A 19,599-nucleotide genomic window follows, 5' to 3' on the forward strand; every position below is an offset into this window, starting at 1 on the left:
CAGTGTATAGAGTACGTACTCTCAAATGACACCCTTTTCCCTATATAGTGCACTACTTTTGATATTGCATTATGCTCAATCTCCACCTCTCCTCCCTCCCTCCCTCCACCCCCCCCCCTCCCTCCCTCCCTCCTTCTCTCCACCTCTCCTCCCTCCACTCCACCTCTCCCTCTCTCCCCCACCGCTCCCTCTCTCCTCCCTCACTCCCTCCCTCTACCTCTCCCCTCCCTCCACCTCATGTCCCAACATAGGTAGTATCAGGAAGTAGAGGAAGAAATGGACCTTACAGGTAGAAGACAAAAACATCTGAGGTTTGTAGCTTTCTTTTACAATTTAATGTAGAAAAGTGTTCTGGAGAAGTTAGGCTATCATAGAGAGACAGATGATTTAGGGGTAAGACATCTACAGAAATGTAAAGTTAATACAATACTGATTTCAACTTTCAAGAATGATAATTTTACTGTACATTGGTGTTGATTCATATTGCTTAGCCTAATCAAAAATATGATCCAATGTGATGTGATGTGATAGGCTACAGGGCTATGAGGTAGGGTATTAATGGTAAAGGCGTCTGACATCACATTATCGTGATTATTATCCACATGTCGAAACTGCGTTAGAAAGACGTGCATCGGAATTATGTAAAGCTGTCACTAAAGAAAATAGTCTGTTTCGTCAAGTCAGTCAAGTAAAAATGACGCGCAACAATAGACATAGAAACTATTTAAATGTTGGGATAAATCAAAGTTCAAGTTGAAAATGCTTTCTGGCGACACCGATCAGAAAGGCTGTGATCCGTTTTGCTCAGTGCTGTACGCTTCATATAACTTGGCCAGCGCACTGTTGCGTAATGTTCTGCATCGTTGTCGGCACACCTGAATACAAGCCCGGGTGCAACGGACGAGATAAACTGTTGGCACCAAGTCAAGCAGTGCATGGGTGTATTCACTAAGGGCACTATTCCAACTTATGAAATTACGCCTTTCCTTCGCACTGCTCATAGTTTCTATTCAGAAATATTGGAAGATGGAAAAAAAAGTGTACAATAGGGGTTGAATAGGGGGGTCCTATACATTTACCCTAATTCTCACTAATCATGGAACTGTATGAAACCGGTTCAGTCGTCGTGAACCGTGAACCAGGCTACAGGTTTAACCTGCTACGTGTGGTCTGAGTTCCATAATGATTCAAACAGGCTACATGTCCTAAATTCTTGCCCAACGTTAGCCTAATGCTAACGACCCTCAGGAACAACTGACGTGACAGAGGAAAGAAAGGGAAACAGAATGGAATGATGCTAAATGGAAGCTACAAATGGAAGAAAACGAACACTAACGTGACAGTTATAAATGTATGTGGGTTTTACTGACGGTGGCTCTCGATAGTGGCTGATATTTAACATGATACAACTTGTAAAATAAACGGAGACAAGCCTGGGCACAGCCTATAATTAAAACATTCCGAAGCTCATACATCAACTCGGCAGGTTCAGTCCTACAGAAGCCTAAAGCTTGGGGCTCCAAATTGCATCCACGCCTATTATGAGGTCACACCAGTAGAGGTGCGTGCGTAAAATCACTGGGGAAGACAGAAAAATACAATACAATCTATGTGTTGTAATATTTGTTTTGCTCTATAACCTGTTAATTCATATGCCTTGTGACCCTGATATAGGCTTTAGGCCTAAAGGTCGAGACAATAAGAAGACACAGTGGCAGAATAAATTCAACCACACCTTTGTTTTATCACAAAACCAGAGAGCAACTTCTGTCCGGTTAAGTCCACAAATCATATTCTATGTAACAGACAGTTACATGACCTACATCATGGTCAAGCAAGTTAATGTTTCCGATCACTAAACAACTATTGATTTAGAACCACAGAGAGTTACCGCAAGTTGTAAATGCAGTGTAGTCACCTCTGTTAAGGTGTGTGTGTGTGTCTGTGTGTGTGTGTGTGTGTGTGTGTGTGTGTGTGTGTGTCTGTGTGTGTGTGTCTGTGTCTGTGTGTGTGTCTCTGTGTGTGTGTGTTAGAGAGAGAGACAGATCCTATGTCAATAAGCTCTAAGGTCCTATGTTACTACACAATGTATAGAGTACGTACTCTCAAATGACACCCTTTTCCCTATATAGTGCACTACTTTTGATATTGCATTATGCTCAATCTCCACCTCTCCTCCCTCTCTCCTCCCTCCCTCCCTCCCTCCACCCCCCTCTCCTCCCTCTCTCCTCCCTCCCTCTCTCACTCCACCTCTCCCTCCCTCCCCCCTCCCTCTCTCCCTCCCTCCCCCCTCCCTCCCTCCCTCCCTCTACCTCTCCCTCTCGCCACCTCTCCCTCCACCTCTCCCTCTCTCCCCCCACCTCTCCCTCTCTCCTCCCTCCCTCCCTCTACCTCTCCCCTCCCTCCACCTCATGTCCCAACATAGGTAGTATAAGGAAGTAGAGGAAGAAATGGACCTTACAGGTAGAAGACAAAAACATCGGAGGTTTGTAGCTTTCTTTTTCAATTTAATGTAGAAAGGTGTTCTGGAGAAGTTAGGCTATCATAGAGAGACAGATGATTTAGGGGTAAGACATCTACAGAAATGTAAAGTTAATACAATACTGATTTCAACTTTCAAGAATGATAATTTTACTGTACATTGGTGTTGATTCATATTGCTTAGCCTAATCAATATGATCCAATGTGATGTGATGTGATAGGCTACAGGGCTATGAGGTAGGGTATTATTGGTAAAGGCGATTGACATCACATTATCGTGATTATTATCTGCATGTCGAAACTGCGTTAGAAAGACGTGCATCGGAATTATGTAAAGCTGTCACTAAAGAAAATAGTATGTTTCGACAAGTCAGTCAAGTAAAAATGACGCGCAACAATAGACATAGAAACTATTTAAATGTTGGGATAAATCAAAGTTCAAGTTGAAAATGCTTTCTGGCGACACCGATCAGAAAGGCTGTGGTCCGTTTTGCTCAGTGCTGTACGCTTCATATAACTTGGCCAGCGCACTGTTGCGTAATGTTCCGCATCGTTGTCGGCACACCTGAATACAAGCCCGGGTGCAACGGACGAGATAAACTGTTGGCACCTCATGTGAAGTCAAGCAGTGCATGGGTGTATTCACTAAGGGCACTATTCCAACTTATGAAATTACGCCTTTCCTACGCACTGCTCATAGTTTCTATTCAGAAATATTGGAAGATGGAAAAAAAAGTGTACAATAGGGGTTGAATAGGGGGGTCCTATACATTTACCCTAATTCTCACTAATCATGGAACTGTATGAAACCGGTTCGGTCGTCGTGAACCGTGAACCAGGCTACAGGTTTAACCTGCTACGTGTGGTCTGAGTTCCATAATGATTCAAACAGGCTACATGTCCTAAATTCTTGCACAACGTTAGCCTAATGCTAACGACCCTCAGGAACAACTGACGTGACAGAGGAAAGAAAGGGAAACAGAATGGAATGATGCTAAATGTAAGCTACAAATTGAAGAAAACGAACACTAAAGTGACAGTTATAAATGTATGTGGGTTTTACTGACGGTGGTTCTCGATAGTGGCTGATATTTAACATGATACAACTTGTAAAATAAACGGAGAAAAGCCCGGGCATAGCCTATAATTAAAACATTCCGAAGCTCATACATCAACTCGGCAGGTTCAGTCCTACAGAAGCCTAAAGCTTGGGTGTCCAAATTGCATCCACGCCTATTATGAGGTCACACCAGTAGAGGTGCGTGCGTAAAATCACTGGGGAAGACAGAAAAATACAATACAATCTATGTGTTGTAATATTTGTTTTGCTCTATAACCTGTTAATTCATATGCCTTGTGACCCTGATATAGGCTTTAGGCCTAAAGGTCGAGACAATAAGAAGACACAGTGGGAGAATAAATTCAACCACACCTTTGTTTTATCACAAAACCAGAGAGCAACTTCTGTCCGGTTAAGTCCACAAAGCATATTCTATGTAACAGACAGTTACGTGACCTACATCATGGTCAAGCAAGTTAATGTTTCTGACATTTTCGGACCGCTAAACAACTATTGATTTAGAACCACAGAGAGTTACAGCAAGTTGCAAAGAATGGTTCATGGTCCTGATTTATGTGTTTGTTCAAGTAGAAAAAACATGTTGACATACAGTACACGGTCTATCACTCTGTCATACAGTACACGGTCTATCACTCTGTCATACAGTACACGGTCTATCACTCTGTCATACAGTACACGGTCTATCACTCTGTCATACAGTACACGGTCTATCACTCTGTCATACAGTACACGGTCTATCACTCTGTCATACAGTACACGGTCTATCACTCTGTCATACAGTACACGGTCTATCACTCTGTCATACAGTACACGGTCTATCAGTCTGTCATACAGTACACTGTCTATCACTCTGTCATACTTTTTGAAATGAAAGGCCAAATGCTCGCAGGCTTCCCTTGTCTTCAATGCTACGGGCAACAATGTCATACTCGTTTGGACCAGACAGCATCAGATAGATGGCCTACACATAGAGAGACAGAGGGGCGCTGTTTAGCTCGCTCGGATGCTTTCTCCTGTGAGATACATTCAGCCTCTTGCAAATTAAAGGACAACTATGAAGCACAGAGAGACGAAAGATACATTATAGCCTGGCTTCCTTTGGTATAGAAGAAATACCTGTCAGCTATTTTAACTGTATGTAATGTCTACTTGGTAAATGTTTATAATGTCTGTCAATCTAAGCTGTAACGTATTTTTAGTTGTGTTTACCCGAGGTAGACTAGCTGTTGTTATGGCGTCAGCTAATGGGGATCCAAGTCAAATCAAATCAAATTAACTGTGCATGTTTAAATGCAACATGAAGTCTCTGTTTGAACTTTGACCACAGACAGTAAAAGTGTTGTCATTGTTAATGGTTCTTCAACATTGTTCAGAAATATTGACTGTTCTGTTATTTCTTATTGTAGCTGAGTGAGCTGTGACTTACATCTAAAATGAGTCTCTCTGGGGAGAGAGAGGAGGGGACCACTGCCTCTAAAATGAGTCTCTCTGGGGAGAGAGAGGAGGGGACCACTGCCTCTAAAATGACTCAAGACACCAGTTCTAAGAGGTAAGAGATGACATGTAAAATATACAGTTCTCTTAAAGATATAAAACTAAAGGGAAAAGTTTTCCCAAATTACATCAAATGTAGTTCTACATCATTAATTTAAAAGTCCCCAAACCGATTTACCAATTGCAGACTGTAGCTTTATAAAGAAACATCAGGACTTCTAGAAGTTAAATTATACAGTTGTTGAAATGATGTAGATGAGGTACTGATGATATATTGATGAGGTGATCTGCCTCCCTGTTTTGTTCAGTGTCCAGAAGCCCAGAGCAGAGTCACCTGCCCCCAGCCTGCTATCAATGAAGAGTGATCAGCCAACTGCTTTCAGCCAGGAACCATTACCAGATGACAATAAGGAAGTGGAGAGTTTGGACAGTGAGGATGCATTAAAGATCACACACAACCTTCTGGACAGAAGAAGTAAGACTGTGTTTCATACAATATTACAAAGAACGGGACAAAGGCCCCTCTAACACACACACACACACACACACACACACACATGCACTTATGAGTCCCAGCTCTCATTGTTTTCCTACAGGTCAAACTCTTCTGACAGTCCAACAAGACATTAAGGCTAAACTGAAACACAAGTATCAACACATATCTGAAGGAATTGGACACCATGGAAACCAAAGTCTGTTAAAGGACATCTACACAGAGCTCTACATCACAGAGGGTGGAAGTGGAGGGGTCAATAATGAACATGAGGTGAGACAGATAGAGATGGCATCCAAGAAACAAACCACACAAGAGACACCAATCAAATGCAACGACATCTTCAAGCCTTTAGCTGGACAAGACAAACCTATCAGAACTGTGCTGACAAAAGGAATCGCTGGCATTGGAAAAACAGTCTCTGTGCAGAAGGTCATCCTTGACTGGGCAGAGGGAAAAGCAAATCAGGACGTTCATTTCATGTTTCCTCTTCCTTTCCGTGATCTGAACCTGAAAAAGGACCAATACAGTCTGATGCAACTTCTTTCCCACTACTTCTCAGAGCTGAAAGAGATTGACAGCATTGAAGATGGTGAAACCAAAACTGTTTTCATTTTTGATGGTCTGGATGAGTGTCGACTTCCTCTAGACTTCAAAAACAATGAGAGGTGCTGTGATGTCACGAAGCCAACCTCAGTGGACGTGCTGCTGACAAACCTCATCAAGGGGAATCTGCTTCCCTCTGCTCTCCTCTGGATAACCTCACGGCCTGCAGCAGCCAATCAGATCCCTCCTGAGTGTGTTGACCAGGTGACAGAGGTACGAGGGTTCAATGATCCACAGAAGGAGGAGTACTTCAGGAAGAAAATCACAGATCAGAATCTGGCCAATGAAATCATCAAACACATGAAGACATCAAGGAGCCTCCACATCATGTGCCACATGCCAGTCTTCTGTTGGATATCAGCCACTGTCCTTGAGATGATGCTGAAAGAGGCAGAGAAGGATGAAGTCCCCAAAACTCAGACCCAGATGTACTCACACTTCACGCTCATCCAAATCATTGTGAAGAACAAGAAGTACAACAAAGCCACAGAGACAAACCCAAAGGAACTGTCTCAGTCAGACAAAGAGATGATCCTGAAACTGGCAGAGCTGGCTTTCCAACAGCTGCAGAAGGGCAACCTGATCTTCTATGAGGAGGACCTGAGAGAGTGTGGCCTTGATGTCACAGAGGCATCAGAGTACTCAGCATTGTGTACAGAGATCTTTAAAGAAGAATCTGGGCTGAACCAAGAGAAGGTCTACAGCTTTGTGCATCTGAGCATTCAGGAGTTTCTAGCAGCAGTGCATGCTTTAGAATCATGTCTGGACAAGAAGGAAAATGTTTTTTCCACCACTAGTGAGGATGAAGAGGAGGAGTCAATCCAGTTGTTTGACTTACACAGGAGAGCAGTGGACCAGGCCTTGAAGAGTGAGAATGGACACCTGGACCTGTTCCTCCGCTTCCTTCTGGGTCTCTCACTGGAGTCCAATCAGAATCTGTTACGAGGCCTTCTGACACAGACAGGAAGTACAAGACAGAGCAATGAGGAAACAGTCGAGAGAACAGTTAGGTACCTTTTAGACAAGATCAAAAGTGAATCCTCACCAGAAAGGATCATCAACTTGTTCCACTGTCTGAATGAACTTGGTGCCAACTCTCTAGTTGAAGACATGCAAACCTCCCTGCGATCAGGAACTCTTTCAGAAACAGAGCTAGAACCTCAACAATGTTCAGCCCTGGCCTACCTGTTACTGATGTCAGAGGAGGTGCTGGAGGAGTTTGACCTGAAGACATACACCAGATCAGAGGAAGGTTATCAGAGGTTGCTGCCGGTAGTGAAAACCTGCAAGAGAGCACTGTAAGTTCTGCTATTGAGTTGATGTATACATTATCATTATTCTGAAGGATTTGTATATCTAACAGATGATCTCCTCTCTCCAGACTGGATCACTGTAAACTCACATATGAATCCTGTGAGACTCTGGCTTCAGCTCTGCAGATACCAAACTCCCCCCTGAGAAAACTGGACCTCAGCTACAATGACCTGGGAGACAGAGGAGTGGAGCTGCTCTGTGTTGGACTAACCAGTCCACTCTGCAACATACAGACACTAGTGTGAGTTAAATATCTTCAGTATCCACTGTGAGTGTTTATATATTATGTATGTAGTTAGTATGTGTATGTTTTTAACATTATTTGAACATCTTAGTAAATATGCAGAAACATACATAAAATGTGATAAATATATCAAACTAAGGTTAAATATCTTGAGTGAGTTAGTATGTTTTTAACATTGGTTAATCATGTGTCCTTCTGTTATAATCTTAATGCATCTCATTATTCTTAAAGCTTTGCATATTTAACAGTGTATCACTATATCTCCTCTCTCCAGACTGGATCGCTGTGGACTCACATATGTATCCTGTGAGACTCTGGCCTCAGCTCTGCAGACACCAAACTCCCCCCTGAGAGAACTGGACCTCAGCTGCAATGACCTGAGAGACAGAGGAGTGGAGCTGCTCTGTGTTGGACTAACCAGTCCACTCTGCAACATACAGACACTAGTGTGAGTTAACTATCTTCAGTATCCACTGTGAGTGTTTATATATTATGTATGTACTATATACTGAACAAAAATATAAACGCAACATGCAACCATTTGAAAGGTTTACTGAGTTACAGTTCATATGAGGAAATCAGTCAATTGAAATAAATTCATTAGGCACTAATCTATGGATTTCACATAAATGGGAATTCAGATATGCATCTGTTGGTCACAGATACCTTTAAAAAAATAAGTATGGGTGTGTATCAGAAAACCAGTCCTTATCTGGTGTGACCACCATTTGCCTCATGCAGCGCGACACATCTCCTTCACATAGAGTTGATCAGGCTGTTGATTGTGGCCTGTGGAATGTTGTCCCACTCCTCTTCAATGGCTGTGAGAAGTTGCTGGAAACTGCCGGGAACTGGAAGACGCTGTCGTACAGGTCAATCCAGAGCATCCCAAACATGCTCAATGGGTAACATGTCTGTTGAGTATTCAGGCTAAGGAAGAACTGGGACATTTTCAGCTTCCAGGAATTGTGTACAGATCCTTGCGACATGGGGCCGTGCATTATCATGCTGAAACATGAGGTGATGGCGGCGGTTGAATGGCACGACAATGGGCCTCAGGATCTCCTCACGGTATCTCTGTGCATTCAAATTGCCATCGATAAAATGTGATTGTGTTCATTGTCCGTAGCTTATGCCGGCCCATACCATAACCCCACCGCCACCATGGGGCACTCTGTTCACAACGTTGACCCCAGCAAACCGCTCGCCCACACAATGCTATCACGACGCCATACACGCTTTCTGCCATCTTCCCGGTACAGTTGAAACCGGGATTAATCCGTGAAGAGCACACTTCTCCAGTGTGCCAGTGGCCATCGAAGGTGAGCATTTGCCCACAGAAGTTAGTTACGACGCCGAACTGCAGTCAGGTCAAGACCCTGGTGAGGATGACGAGTACGCAGATGAGCATCCCTGAGACGGTTTCTGACAGTTTGTGCAGAAATTATTCGGTTGTGAAAACCCACAGTTAAATCAGCTGTCCTGGTGGCTTGTCTCAGACCATCCTGCAGGTGAAGAAGCCGGCTGTGGAGGTCCTGGGCTGGCGTGTTTACACATGGTCTGCGGTTGTGAGGCCGGTAGGATGTACTGCCAAATTCTCTAAAACGATGTTGGAGGCGGTTTATGGAAGAGAAATTAACATACAATTATCTAGCAACAGCTCTGGTGGACATTCCTGCAGTCATCATGCCAATTGCACGCTCCCTCAAAACTTGACACATCTGTGGCATTGTGTTGTGTGACAAAACTGTATATTTCAGAGTGGCCTTTTATTGTCCCCAGCACAAGGTGCACCTGTGTAATGATCATGCAGTTTAATCAGCTTCTTGATATACCACACCTGTCAGGTGAATGGATTATCTTAACAAAATGGATTATCTTAACAAAGGAGAAATGCTCACTATCAGGGATCTAAACAAATTTATGCACAACATTTGAGAGAAATAAGCTTTTGTGCGTATGGAACATAACTGGGATCTTTTATTTCAGCTCATGAAACGTGGGACCAACACTTTACATGTTGGGTTTATATTTCTGTTCAGTATAGTTAGTATGTGTATGTTTTTAACATTATTTTAACATTTTTGGGACATATCCAGAAACATACATAACATATATAAAACTAAGGTAAATATCTTGAGTGAGTTAGTATGTTTTTAACATTGGTTAATCATGTGTCCTTCTGTTATTGTCTTAATGCATCTCATTATTCTTAAAGCTTTGCATATTTAACAGTGTATCAACATATCTCCTCTCTCCAGACTGTCTGGCTGTAAACTCACATATGAATCCTGTGAGACTCTGGCTTCAGCTCTGCAGACACCAAACTCCCCCCTGAGAGAACTGGACCTCAGCTACAATGACCTGGGAGACAGAGGAGTGGAGCTGCTCTGTGTTGGACTAACCAGTGCACTCTGCAACATACAGACACTAGTGTGAGTTAAATATCTTCAGTATCCACTGTGAGTGTTTATATATTATGAATGTACTATATACTGAACAAGAATATAAACGCAACATGCAACAATTTGAAAGGTTTTACTGAGTTACAGTTCAAATGAGGAAATCAGTCAATTGAAATAAATTCATTAGGCCCTAATCTATGGATTTCACATAAATGGGAATACAGATATGCATCTGTTGGTCACAGATACCTTTAAAAAAATAAGTATGGGTGTGTATCAGAAAACCAGTCCGTATCTGGTGTGACCACCATTTGCCTCATGCAGCGCGACACGTCTCCTTCACATAGAGTTGATCAGGCTGTTGATTGTGGCCTGTGGAATGTTCTCCCACTCCTCTTCAATGGCTGTGCGAAGTTGCTGGAAACTGCCGGGAACTGGAAGACGCTGTCGGACACGTCGATCCAGAGCATCCCAAACATGCATGTCTGGTGAGTATGCAGTCCATGGAAGAACTGGGACATTTTCAGCTTCCAGGAATTGTGTACAGATCCTTGCGACATGGGGCCGTCCATTATCATGCTGAAACATGAGGTGAATGAATGGCACGAATGGCACGACAATGGGCCTCAGGATCTCGTCACGGTATCTCTGTGTATTCAAATTGACATCGATAAAATGCGATCGTGTTCATTGTCCGTAGCTTATGCCTGCCCATACCATAACCCCACCGCCACCATGGGGCACTCTGTTCACAACGTTGAAATCAGCAAACCGCTCGCCCACACAATGCCATCACGACGCCATACACGCTTTCTGCCATCTTCCCGGTACAGTTGAAACCGGGATTCATCCGTGAAGAGCACACTTCTCCAGTGTGCCAGTGGCCATCGAAGGTGAGCATTTGCCCACAGAAGTCGGTTACGACGCCAAACTGCAGTCAGGTCAAGACCCTGGTGAGGATGACGAGCACGCAGATGAGCTTCCCTGAGACGGTTTCTGACAGTTTGTGCAGAAAGTATTCGGTTGTGAAAACCCACAGTTAAATCAGCTGTCCTGGTGGCTTGTCTCAGACCATCCTGCAGGTGAAGAAGCCGGATGTGGAGGTCCTGGGCTGGCGTGGTTACATGTGGTCTGTGATTGTGAGGCTGGTAGGATGTACTGCCAAATTCTCTAAAACGATGTTGGAGGCGGTTTATGGAAGAGAAATTAACATAAAATTATCTAGCAACAGCTCTGGTGGACATTCCTGCAGTCATCATGCCAATTGCACGCTCACTCAAAACTTGACACAACTGTGGCATTGTGTTGTGTGACAAAACTGCATATTTCAGGGTGGCCTTTTATTGTCCCCAGCACAAGGTGCACCTGTGTAATGATCATGCTGTTTAATCAGCTTCTTGATATACCACACCTGTCAGGTGAATGGATTATCTTAACAAAATGGATTATCTTAACAAAGGAGAAATGCTCACTAACAGGGATCTAAACAAATTTATGCACAACATTTGAGAGAAATAAGCTTTTGTGCGTATGGAACATATCTGGGATCTTTTATTTCCGCTCATGAAACGTGGGCCCAACACTTTACATGTTGGGTTTATATTTCTGTTCAGTATAGTTAGTATGTGTATGTTTGTAACATTATTTTAACATTTTGGGACATATCCAGAAACATACATAACAACATATATCAAACTAAGGTAAATATCTTGAGTGAGTTAGTATGTGTCCTTCTGTTATTATCTTAATGCATCTCATTATTCTTAAAGCTTTGCATATTTAACAGTGTATCACTATATTTCCTCTCTCCAGACTGTCTGGCTGTAAACTCACATATGAATCCTGTGAGACTCTGGCTTCAGCTCTGCAGACACCAAACTCCCCCCTGAGAGAACTGGACCTCAGCTACAATGACCTGGGAGACAGAGGAGTGGAGCTGCTCTGTGTTGGACTAACCAGTCCACTCTGCAACATACAGACACTAGTGTGAGTTAACTTTATTCAGTATGAGTTATTATGTGGATGTTTCAGACATTTGTTAATCATGTGCTCTTCTGTCCTCTAGTCTAGGTCAGTGTGGTCTGACAGAGGGTTGCTGTTCAGATCTGGCCTCAGTCCTGAGTTCACCCAACTCACAACTGAAACAACTGGAGCTGAGAGACAATGACCTGCAGGACTCAGGAGTTACACTGCTGTCTGCTGGACTGGAGGATCCAGACTGTAAACTACACACACTGGGGTATGTACAGCTGTTTCAGTCAGGTCGGTACTGAGCTGAGTTACACTGCCCTCTGCTGGACTGGAGGATCCAGACTGTAAACTACACACACTGGGGTATGTACAGCTGTTTTAGTCAGGTCGGTACTGAGCTGAGTTACACTGCCCTCTGCTGGACTGGAGGATCCAGACTGTAAACTACACACACTGGGGTATGTACAGCTGTTTTAGTCAGGTCGGTACTGAGCTTAGTAAAACAAATACTCTGAACATCTGATGTTTCTTTAAAATGTTTGTGTCATGGACAAATATATGGGTGTCCTACAAGATGATTGACACCAGTCCACCAACCTAGACAGCTGTTGTGTCTCTCTGTAGGCTGTCTGGCTGTCTGGTCACAGAGGAGGGCTGTGCTGCTCTGTCTTCAGCTCTGAGGTCAAACCCCTCCCACCTGAAAGAGCTGGACCTGAGCTACAATCACCCAGGAGACTCTGCAGGGGGACTGCTTTCAGCTGCTCTGGTGGATCCCACAGATAAACTGATGAAGCTGAAGTAAGTCAGAATAGATGTCCTAATAGTGTGAGCAGTGGTTGTGTCCTATGTAGTGTAGTAGGTTCAGTAACATGAGGACATGATGGTAGAATTAAGGGGACGTTTACCCAGCAGGCTTAGCACTCCAACACAGCATACATCATCACCACATGAATACTCTTCTTCTGCATCTCTGATATCCTGTTGGAATTGTACTCTGTTCTGTATGCAGTATGTAGGATAGAATACCTGTATGTCTCTAGTAATGAATTGTACTCTGTTCTGTATGCAGTAGGTAGGATAGAATACCTGTATGTCTCTAGTAATGAATTGTACTCTGTTCTGTATGCAGTAGGTAGGATAGAATACCTGTATGTCTCTAGTAATGAATTGTACTCTGTTCTGTATGCAGTAGGTAGGATAGAATACCTGTATGTATCTAGTAATGAATTGTACTCTGTTCTGTATGCAGTAGGTAGGATAGAATACCTGTATTTCTCTAGTAATGAACTTGGATAGTGCACCAGAACACAACAATATGGTTTAAATGTTGACTGCTTCATTAGGTCTCTGTCAGTCAATAACCTGTTTCTCCTACAGTGTGGATCATGGTGGAGAGTTCAAGCTGAAACCAGGGCTGAGGAAATGTAAGTCTCTTCAATCCTAATTAACTACATATTCAGAACTACAGTAACATAGTAACTAATCAATACTTGTTCTCTACCTACAAAACAACATTTTATATGAAGATGTGGTTTGATTAAACTCTCCTTTTGTCTACAGATGCCTGTCATCTCAACCTGGACCCAAATACAGCAAACCCAAACCTGATACTGTCTGAGGGGAACAGGAAGGTGACATGGGTGAAGGAGAAGCAGCATTATGAAGACCATCCAGACAGATTTGACCGTCATCCCCAAGTTCTCTGCAGAGAAGGCTTATCTGGATCTCGTTATTACTGGGAGGTGGAGAGCAATGGTGGCGAGGCTTACATTGGTGTGGTGTCCAAAGGAATGAAGAGGAAGGGAGAGAAGAAGGACAGTTGTATTGGAGCCAATTGGAAGTCCTGGGGTTTAGTCTGCTATGACAGTGGATATAACTTTTACCATGCTGGAGTCATCAGATCCATCTCTGGTCCTGTTTCTGACAGAGTTGGAGTGTATCTGGACTGGCCAGCTGGTACTTTGTCCTTCTATAGTGTGTCCTCCTCTGGTACACTGACACACCTTTACACAGAACACACCACATTCACTGAACCCCTCTATCCTGGGTTTGGGTTTGGGTTTGGGTTTGAGGTTTATTTCTCTTCCTCCTCAATGACCCTGTGTCAGATAGATGACCAACACATTCAAAGGTGAGTCATAGCAATGTTTCATCATGTGTTTTCCTCTGGAATCATTCCTACAATTAGATTAGTAGTAGTGGTGTGTTTTAATGTGTTCTGTTGGACCTACAGACAGTTAGATTAGTAGTAGTGGTGTGTTTTAATGTGTTCCGTTGGACCTACAGACAGTTAGATTAGTAGTATTGGTGTGTTTTAATGTGTTCTGTTGGACCTACAGACAGTTAGATTAGTAGTAGTGGTGTGTTTTAATGTGTTCTGTTGGACCTACAGACAGTTAGATTAGTAGTAGTGGTGTGTTTTAATGTGTTCTGTTGGACCTACAGACAGTTATATTAGTAGTAGTGGTGTGTTTTAATGTGTTCTGTTGGACCTACAGACAGTTATATTAGTAGTAGTGGTGTGTTTTAATGTGTTCTGTTGGACCTACAGACAGTTAGATTAGTAGTAGTGGTGTGTTTTAATGTGTTCTGTTGGACCTACAGACAGTTAGATTAGTAGTAGTGGTGTGTTTTAATGTGTTCTGTTGGACCTACAGACAGTTAGATTAGTAGTAGTGGTGTGTTTTAATGTGTTCTGTTGGACCTACAGACAGTTAGATTAGTGGTGGTGGTGTGTTTTAATGTGTTCTGTTGGACCTACAGACAGTTAGATTAGTAGTAGTGGTGTGTTTTAATGTGTTCTGTTGGACCTACAGACAGTTAGATTAGTAGTAGTGGTGTGTTTTAATGTGTTCTGTTGGACCTACAGACAGTTAGATTAGTGGTGGTGGTGTGTTTTAATGTGTTCTGTTGGACCTACAGACAGTTAGATTAGTAGTAGTGGTGTGTTTTAATGTGTTCTGTTGGACCTACAGACAGTTAGATTATGTCACGCTCTGGTTCCGGGACGTTGTTATTGAACCAGGGTTTGTTTGTATTGTTGGGTGTTGTGTGGGTTAGGTTGGGTATAGGGTATGTTCGTTTTGTTGTGTGCTGTTTGGTTGGGGTGTCTAGGTGGTTGTATGCCTTGTTTGTATTCTTGTGACTCCCAATCGGAGGTAACGTGTGACAGCTGTCGGCTCGTTATCTCTGATTGGGAGCCATATTTAAACTGTGTGGTTTCACCTTGTGTTTTGTGGGTTTTTGTTTCCTTGTTCCTTGTCGGTCAGTGTAACCGTGTGGACTTCTCGTATCGTCATTTTGGTTTGTTGTTTTTCTAGGTTGCTTTAAATTGAATAAAGTCAACATGTTTCTTTCACACGCTGCGTTTTGGTCTCCTTCGCTCTTAGACGACCGTGACAGAAAAACCCACCATAATAGGACCAAGCAGCGTGTCAAGCGGCAACAGGACCCAGCTCCAAAGGCTGCCTGGACATGGGAGGAGATTTTGGACGGAAAGGGGTCCTGGACTTGGGAGGAGATCCTGGATGGGATGGATCGCCGTCCATGGAGCGAAACGGTGGAGAGGCGACGGCGAGAGGAGCAACGGCGTCAGCAGGGCCATCGTCGGAAGGACGAGAGGCAACCCCAAAAAGTTTTTTGGGGGGGGCACATGGCTTGGGCGGCTGGGCAGCAGGAGGCTGCCACAGGGCTGACGGAGGCAGAGAAGGGGCGAATTCAAAAGGCAACCAGGTTACGGGGGTCACTGGTCAAAGTAGGGAAAGGAGATGTAGAGGCACGGCGAGTGGTACTGGGGTGTATTACCAGTCCGGTCCGGCCCGTTCCAGTTCCCGGGGTAGAGCCAGTGGTGTGTGCCTCCAGTACGGTCCGGCCTGTTACGACCCCTCGCACCAAGTGTACGGTGCGCGTCTCCAGCCCGGCTCGGCCTGTTCCTGTTCCTCGCACCAAGGATACGGTGCGCTTCGCCAGCCCGGCCCGGCCTGTTCCGGCCACTCGCACCAGGGATACGGTGCGCTTCGCCAGCCCGGCCCGGCCTGTTCCGGCCACTCGCACCAGGGATACGGTGCGCTTCGCCAGCCCAGCCCGGCCTGTTCCGGCCACTCGCACCAGGGATACGGTGCGCGTCGCCAGCCCGGCCCGGCCTGTTCCGGCCACTCGCACCAGGGATACGGTGCGCGTCGCCAGCCCGGCCCGGCCTGTTCCGGCCACTCGCACCAGGGATACGGTGCGCGTCGCCAGCCTTTTCCCACCAGTGCCTACACCACGCACCAAGCCTCCTGTGTGTTCCCAGAGTCCTGTGCGTCCTGTTGCTGCTCTCCGCACTAGGCCTTATGTGCGTCCCCAGGGTCCAGCATGCCCTGTTCCGGCTCTCCGCACTAGGCCTTATGTGCGTCCCCAGGGTCCAGCATGCCCTGTTGCTTCTCCCCGCACTAGCCCTGAGATGCGTGTCCTCAGCCCGGTACCTCCAGTTCCGGCACCACGCACCAGGCCTACGGTGCGCCTCAGACGGCCAGAGTCTGCCGTCTGCCCAACGGGGCCTGAACTGCCCGTCTGCCCAAAGGCGCTTGAACTGGCCGTCTGTACTGAGCCTGCAAAGCCGCCCGTCTGCCATGAGCCTTCAGAGCCGTCCGCCAGACCGGAGCCGCTAGAGCCTTCCGCCAGACAGGATCAGCCAGAGCCTTCCGCCAGACAGGATCAGCCAGAGCCTTCCGCCAGACTGGATCAGCCAGAGCCTTCAGCCAGCCATGAGCAGCCAGATCCGTCAGCCAGCCATGAGCAGCCAGATCCGTCAGCCAGCCATGAGCAGCCAGATCCGTCAGCCAGCCATGAGCAGCCAGATCCGTCGGCCAGCCATGAGCAGCCAGATCCTTCAGCCAGCCATGAGCAGCCGGATCCGTCAGCCAACCATGAGCAGCCAGATCCGTCAGCCAGCCATGAGCCGTCCAGCCAGGATCCGCCAGAGCCGTCCAGCCAGGATCCGCCAGAGCCGTCCAGCCAGGATCCGCCAGAGCCGTCCAGCCAGGATCCGCCAGAGCCGTCCAGCCAGGATCCGCCAGAGCCGTCCAGCCAGGATCCGCCAGAGCCAGCCAGCCAGGATCCGCCATTCAGTCCGGTGCTGCCCCTCAGTCCGGTGCTGCCCCTTAGTCAGGTACTGTCCCTTAGCCCGGTGCTGCCCCTTAGTCCGGTGCTGCCCCTTAGCCCGGTGCTGCCCCTTATCCCGGTGCTGCCCCTTATCCCGGTGCTGCCCCTTAGTCCGGTGCTGCCCCTTAGTCCGGTGTCGCCCCTTAGTTCAGGTGGGGTTAGTTGGAGGGTGGTCATTGGGAGGAGGCTACTGAAGCAGGTTGTGACTGTGGTGGGGTGGGGATCACGACCGGGGCCAGAGCCGCCACCGTGGACAGACGCCCACCCAGACCCTCCCCTAGTCCTTATGTTGGTGCGCCCGGGGTTCGCACCTTTAGGGGGGGGTACTGTCACGCTCTGGTTCCGGGACGTTGTTATTGAACCAGGGTGTGTTTGTATTGTTGGGTGTTGTGTGGGTTAGGTTGGGTATAGGGTATGTTCGTTTTGTTGTGTGCTGTTTGGTTGGGGTGTCTAGGTGGTTGTATGCCTTGTTTGTATTCTTGTGACTCCCAATCGGAGGTAACGAGTGACAGCTGTCGGCTCGTTATCTCTGATTGGGAGCCATATTTAAACTGTGTGGTTTCACCTTGTGTTTTGTGGGTTTTTGTTTCCTTGTTCCTTGTCGGTCAGTGTAACCGTGTGGACTTCTCGTATCGTCATTTTGGTTTGTTGTTTTTCTAGGTTGCTTTAAATTGAATAAAGTCAACATGTTTCTTTCACACGCTGCGTTTTGGTCTCCTTCGCTCTTAGACGACCGTGACAGATTAGTAGTAGTGGTGTGTTTTAATGTGTTCTGTTGGACCTACAGACAGTTAGATTAGTAGTAGTGGTGTGTTTTAATGTGTTCTGTTGGACCTACAGACAGTTAGATTAGTAGTAGTGGTGTGTTTTAATGTGTTCTGTTGGATGTACAGATGTTTCCTCTCCTATGTCTCACTGTAGTGTCAGTTTCACTCTAACCACAAGAGGGCATCAGAACCTGTTAAAATGATACCTGGTGACTTCACGTCTCTAGGGGCTTTCATCAAGATAAGCAATGTCACCTGTAATGTCACCATCAGTATTGACTTCGTGGAAGTTGACATAGTGTTATGTCACATTTGGCAATGCACCCTACATAGGGAGCTGTTCTGTCACCCTTTATGCACCCTTTGTATTGCTTATGAAGACTGTATGTATGCTATATAAAGCCTTTATAAGTTGTATTTAGTTTAATCACAGTCTATCCATCTGCTTTCCCAACAGCAGAGACCATGGTGGAGAGTGTTGTATCAAGCCTGGACCTGAGAACACCAGAGACCAGATATGTGAGTGTTAACTGATAATTGTTTTAAAATCAAAATACGATTAAAGCGTTCTTGAGTCCCAGGCAAGGAACACAATCATGATCTATTTGGTCAAAACAAACTTAAAGGTAGAGTCAGCAATATGATGTAGATGCACAAAGTAAACATCATAGTGGGTCAATTTCTACAACAACTAAGGGCGTTGGAGCGCGATGCTAAACTTCTCTGTTTTGGTCCCGTGGCTACCACGCTGTAAGAGAGTGAAGAGAACCCGTGCACATGGGCAGATACTGTGTGAGAGAGAAGTCAGGCATCTTGCTCATCACAATATCTGCGGTGCTGCTCGTACAACATCATTTAGCTGACTCTACCTTTAAGCTCTCATCCTGGGATCTACCAGAAATCAGGCCCCCAACATCTCCAAAACATGGACCAGAACCATGTTGTTTCCTGCTTCCACAAACATTCATTAATATAACACTAATGTCAGATTATGGTATGATAATGAGTGTACATTCTGAGACTCTTGCTCACTTACATTCATTTTTATTACAAGTCTGTTAAATATTTATTGATTCATTATTACATGAGATTGTCCGTTTTAAATAACAACTACTTTTGACTTCAGGGATTTCTCAGAGCTGTAAGACTTGTGAACATGTTGAGGTAAGTCATAATGTCAATTCTCACTTTTACATACCTTCAGGAGTCAGGCACAGTCTGAAAGCCAGGTGTGTACTGACCAACCATTCATACTGGGATATAGACAGTCCTGTGTTCTGCTTTAGTAATATAAACACAGTCTGAAAGCCAGGTGTGTACTGACCAACCATTCATACTGGGATATAGACAGTCCTGTGTTCTGCTTTAGTAATATAAACACAGTCTGAAAGCCAGGTGTGTACTGACCAACCATTCATACTGGGATATAGACAGTCCTGTGTTCTGCTTTAGTAATATAAACACAGTCTGAAAGCCAGGTGTGTACTGACCAACCATTCATACTGGGATATAGACAGTCCTGTGTTCTGCTTTAGTAATATAAACACAGTCTGAAAGCCAGGTGTGTACTGACCAACCATTCATACTGGGATATAGACAGT

General features: G+C 45.2%; 1 protein-coding gene across 1 annotated transcript; it reads left to right on the forward strand.

The window, feature by feature from the left end:
* The first annotated feature begins 251 nt into the window (after positions 1-251).
* Positions 252-17,929, forward strand: LOC311125364 (NACHT, LRR and PYD domains-containing protein 3-like). Its single transcript, XM_084199413.1, has 14 exons — positions 252-311; positions 2,426-2,485; positions 4,969-5,111; positions 5,365-5,531; positions 5,653-7,453; positions 7,537-7,710; positions 7,988-8,161; positions 9,975-10,148; positions 11,931-12,104; positions 12,184-12,357; positions 12,714-12,887; positions 13,467-13,513; positions 13,650-14,220; positions 15,479-17,929. Exons 3-14 carry the CDS (start codon positions 4,996-4,998, stop codon positions 15,486-15,488), a joined length of 3,756 nt encoding a protein of 1,251 aa, XP_084055539.1. The 5' UTR covers positions 252-311; positions 2,426-2,485; positions 4,969-4,995; the 3' UTR covers positions 15,489-17,929.
* The last annotated feature ends 1,670 nt before the right edge of the window (positions 17,930-19,599 follow it).

This window comes from Coregonus lavaretus, assembly GCF_964263955.1.
Source record: "Coregonus lavaretus genome assembly, contig: HAP1_SCAFFOLD_558, whole genome shotgun sequence".
Taxonomy (NCBI): domain Eukaryota; kingdom Metazoa; phylum Chordata; class Actinopteri; order Salmoniformes; family Salmonidae; genus Coregonus; species Coregonus lavaretus.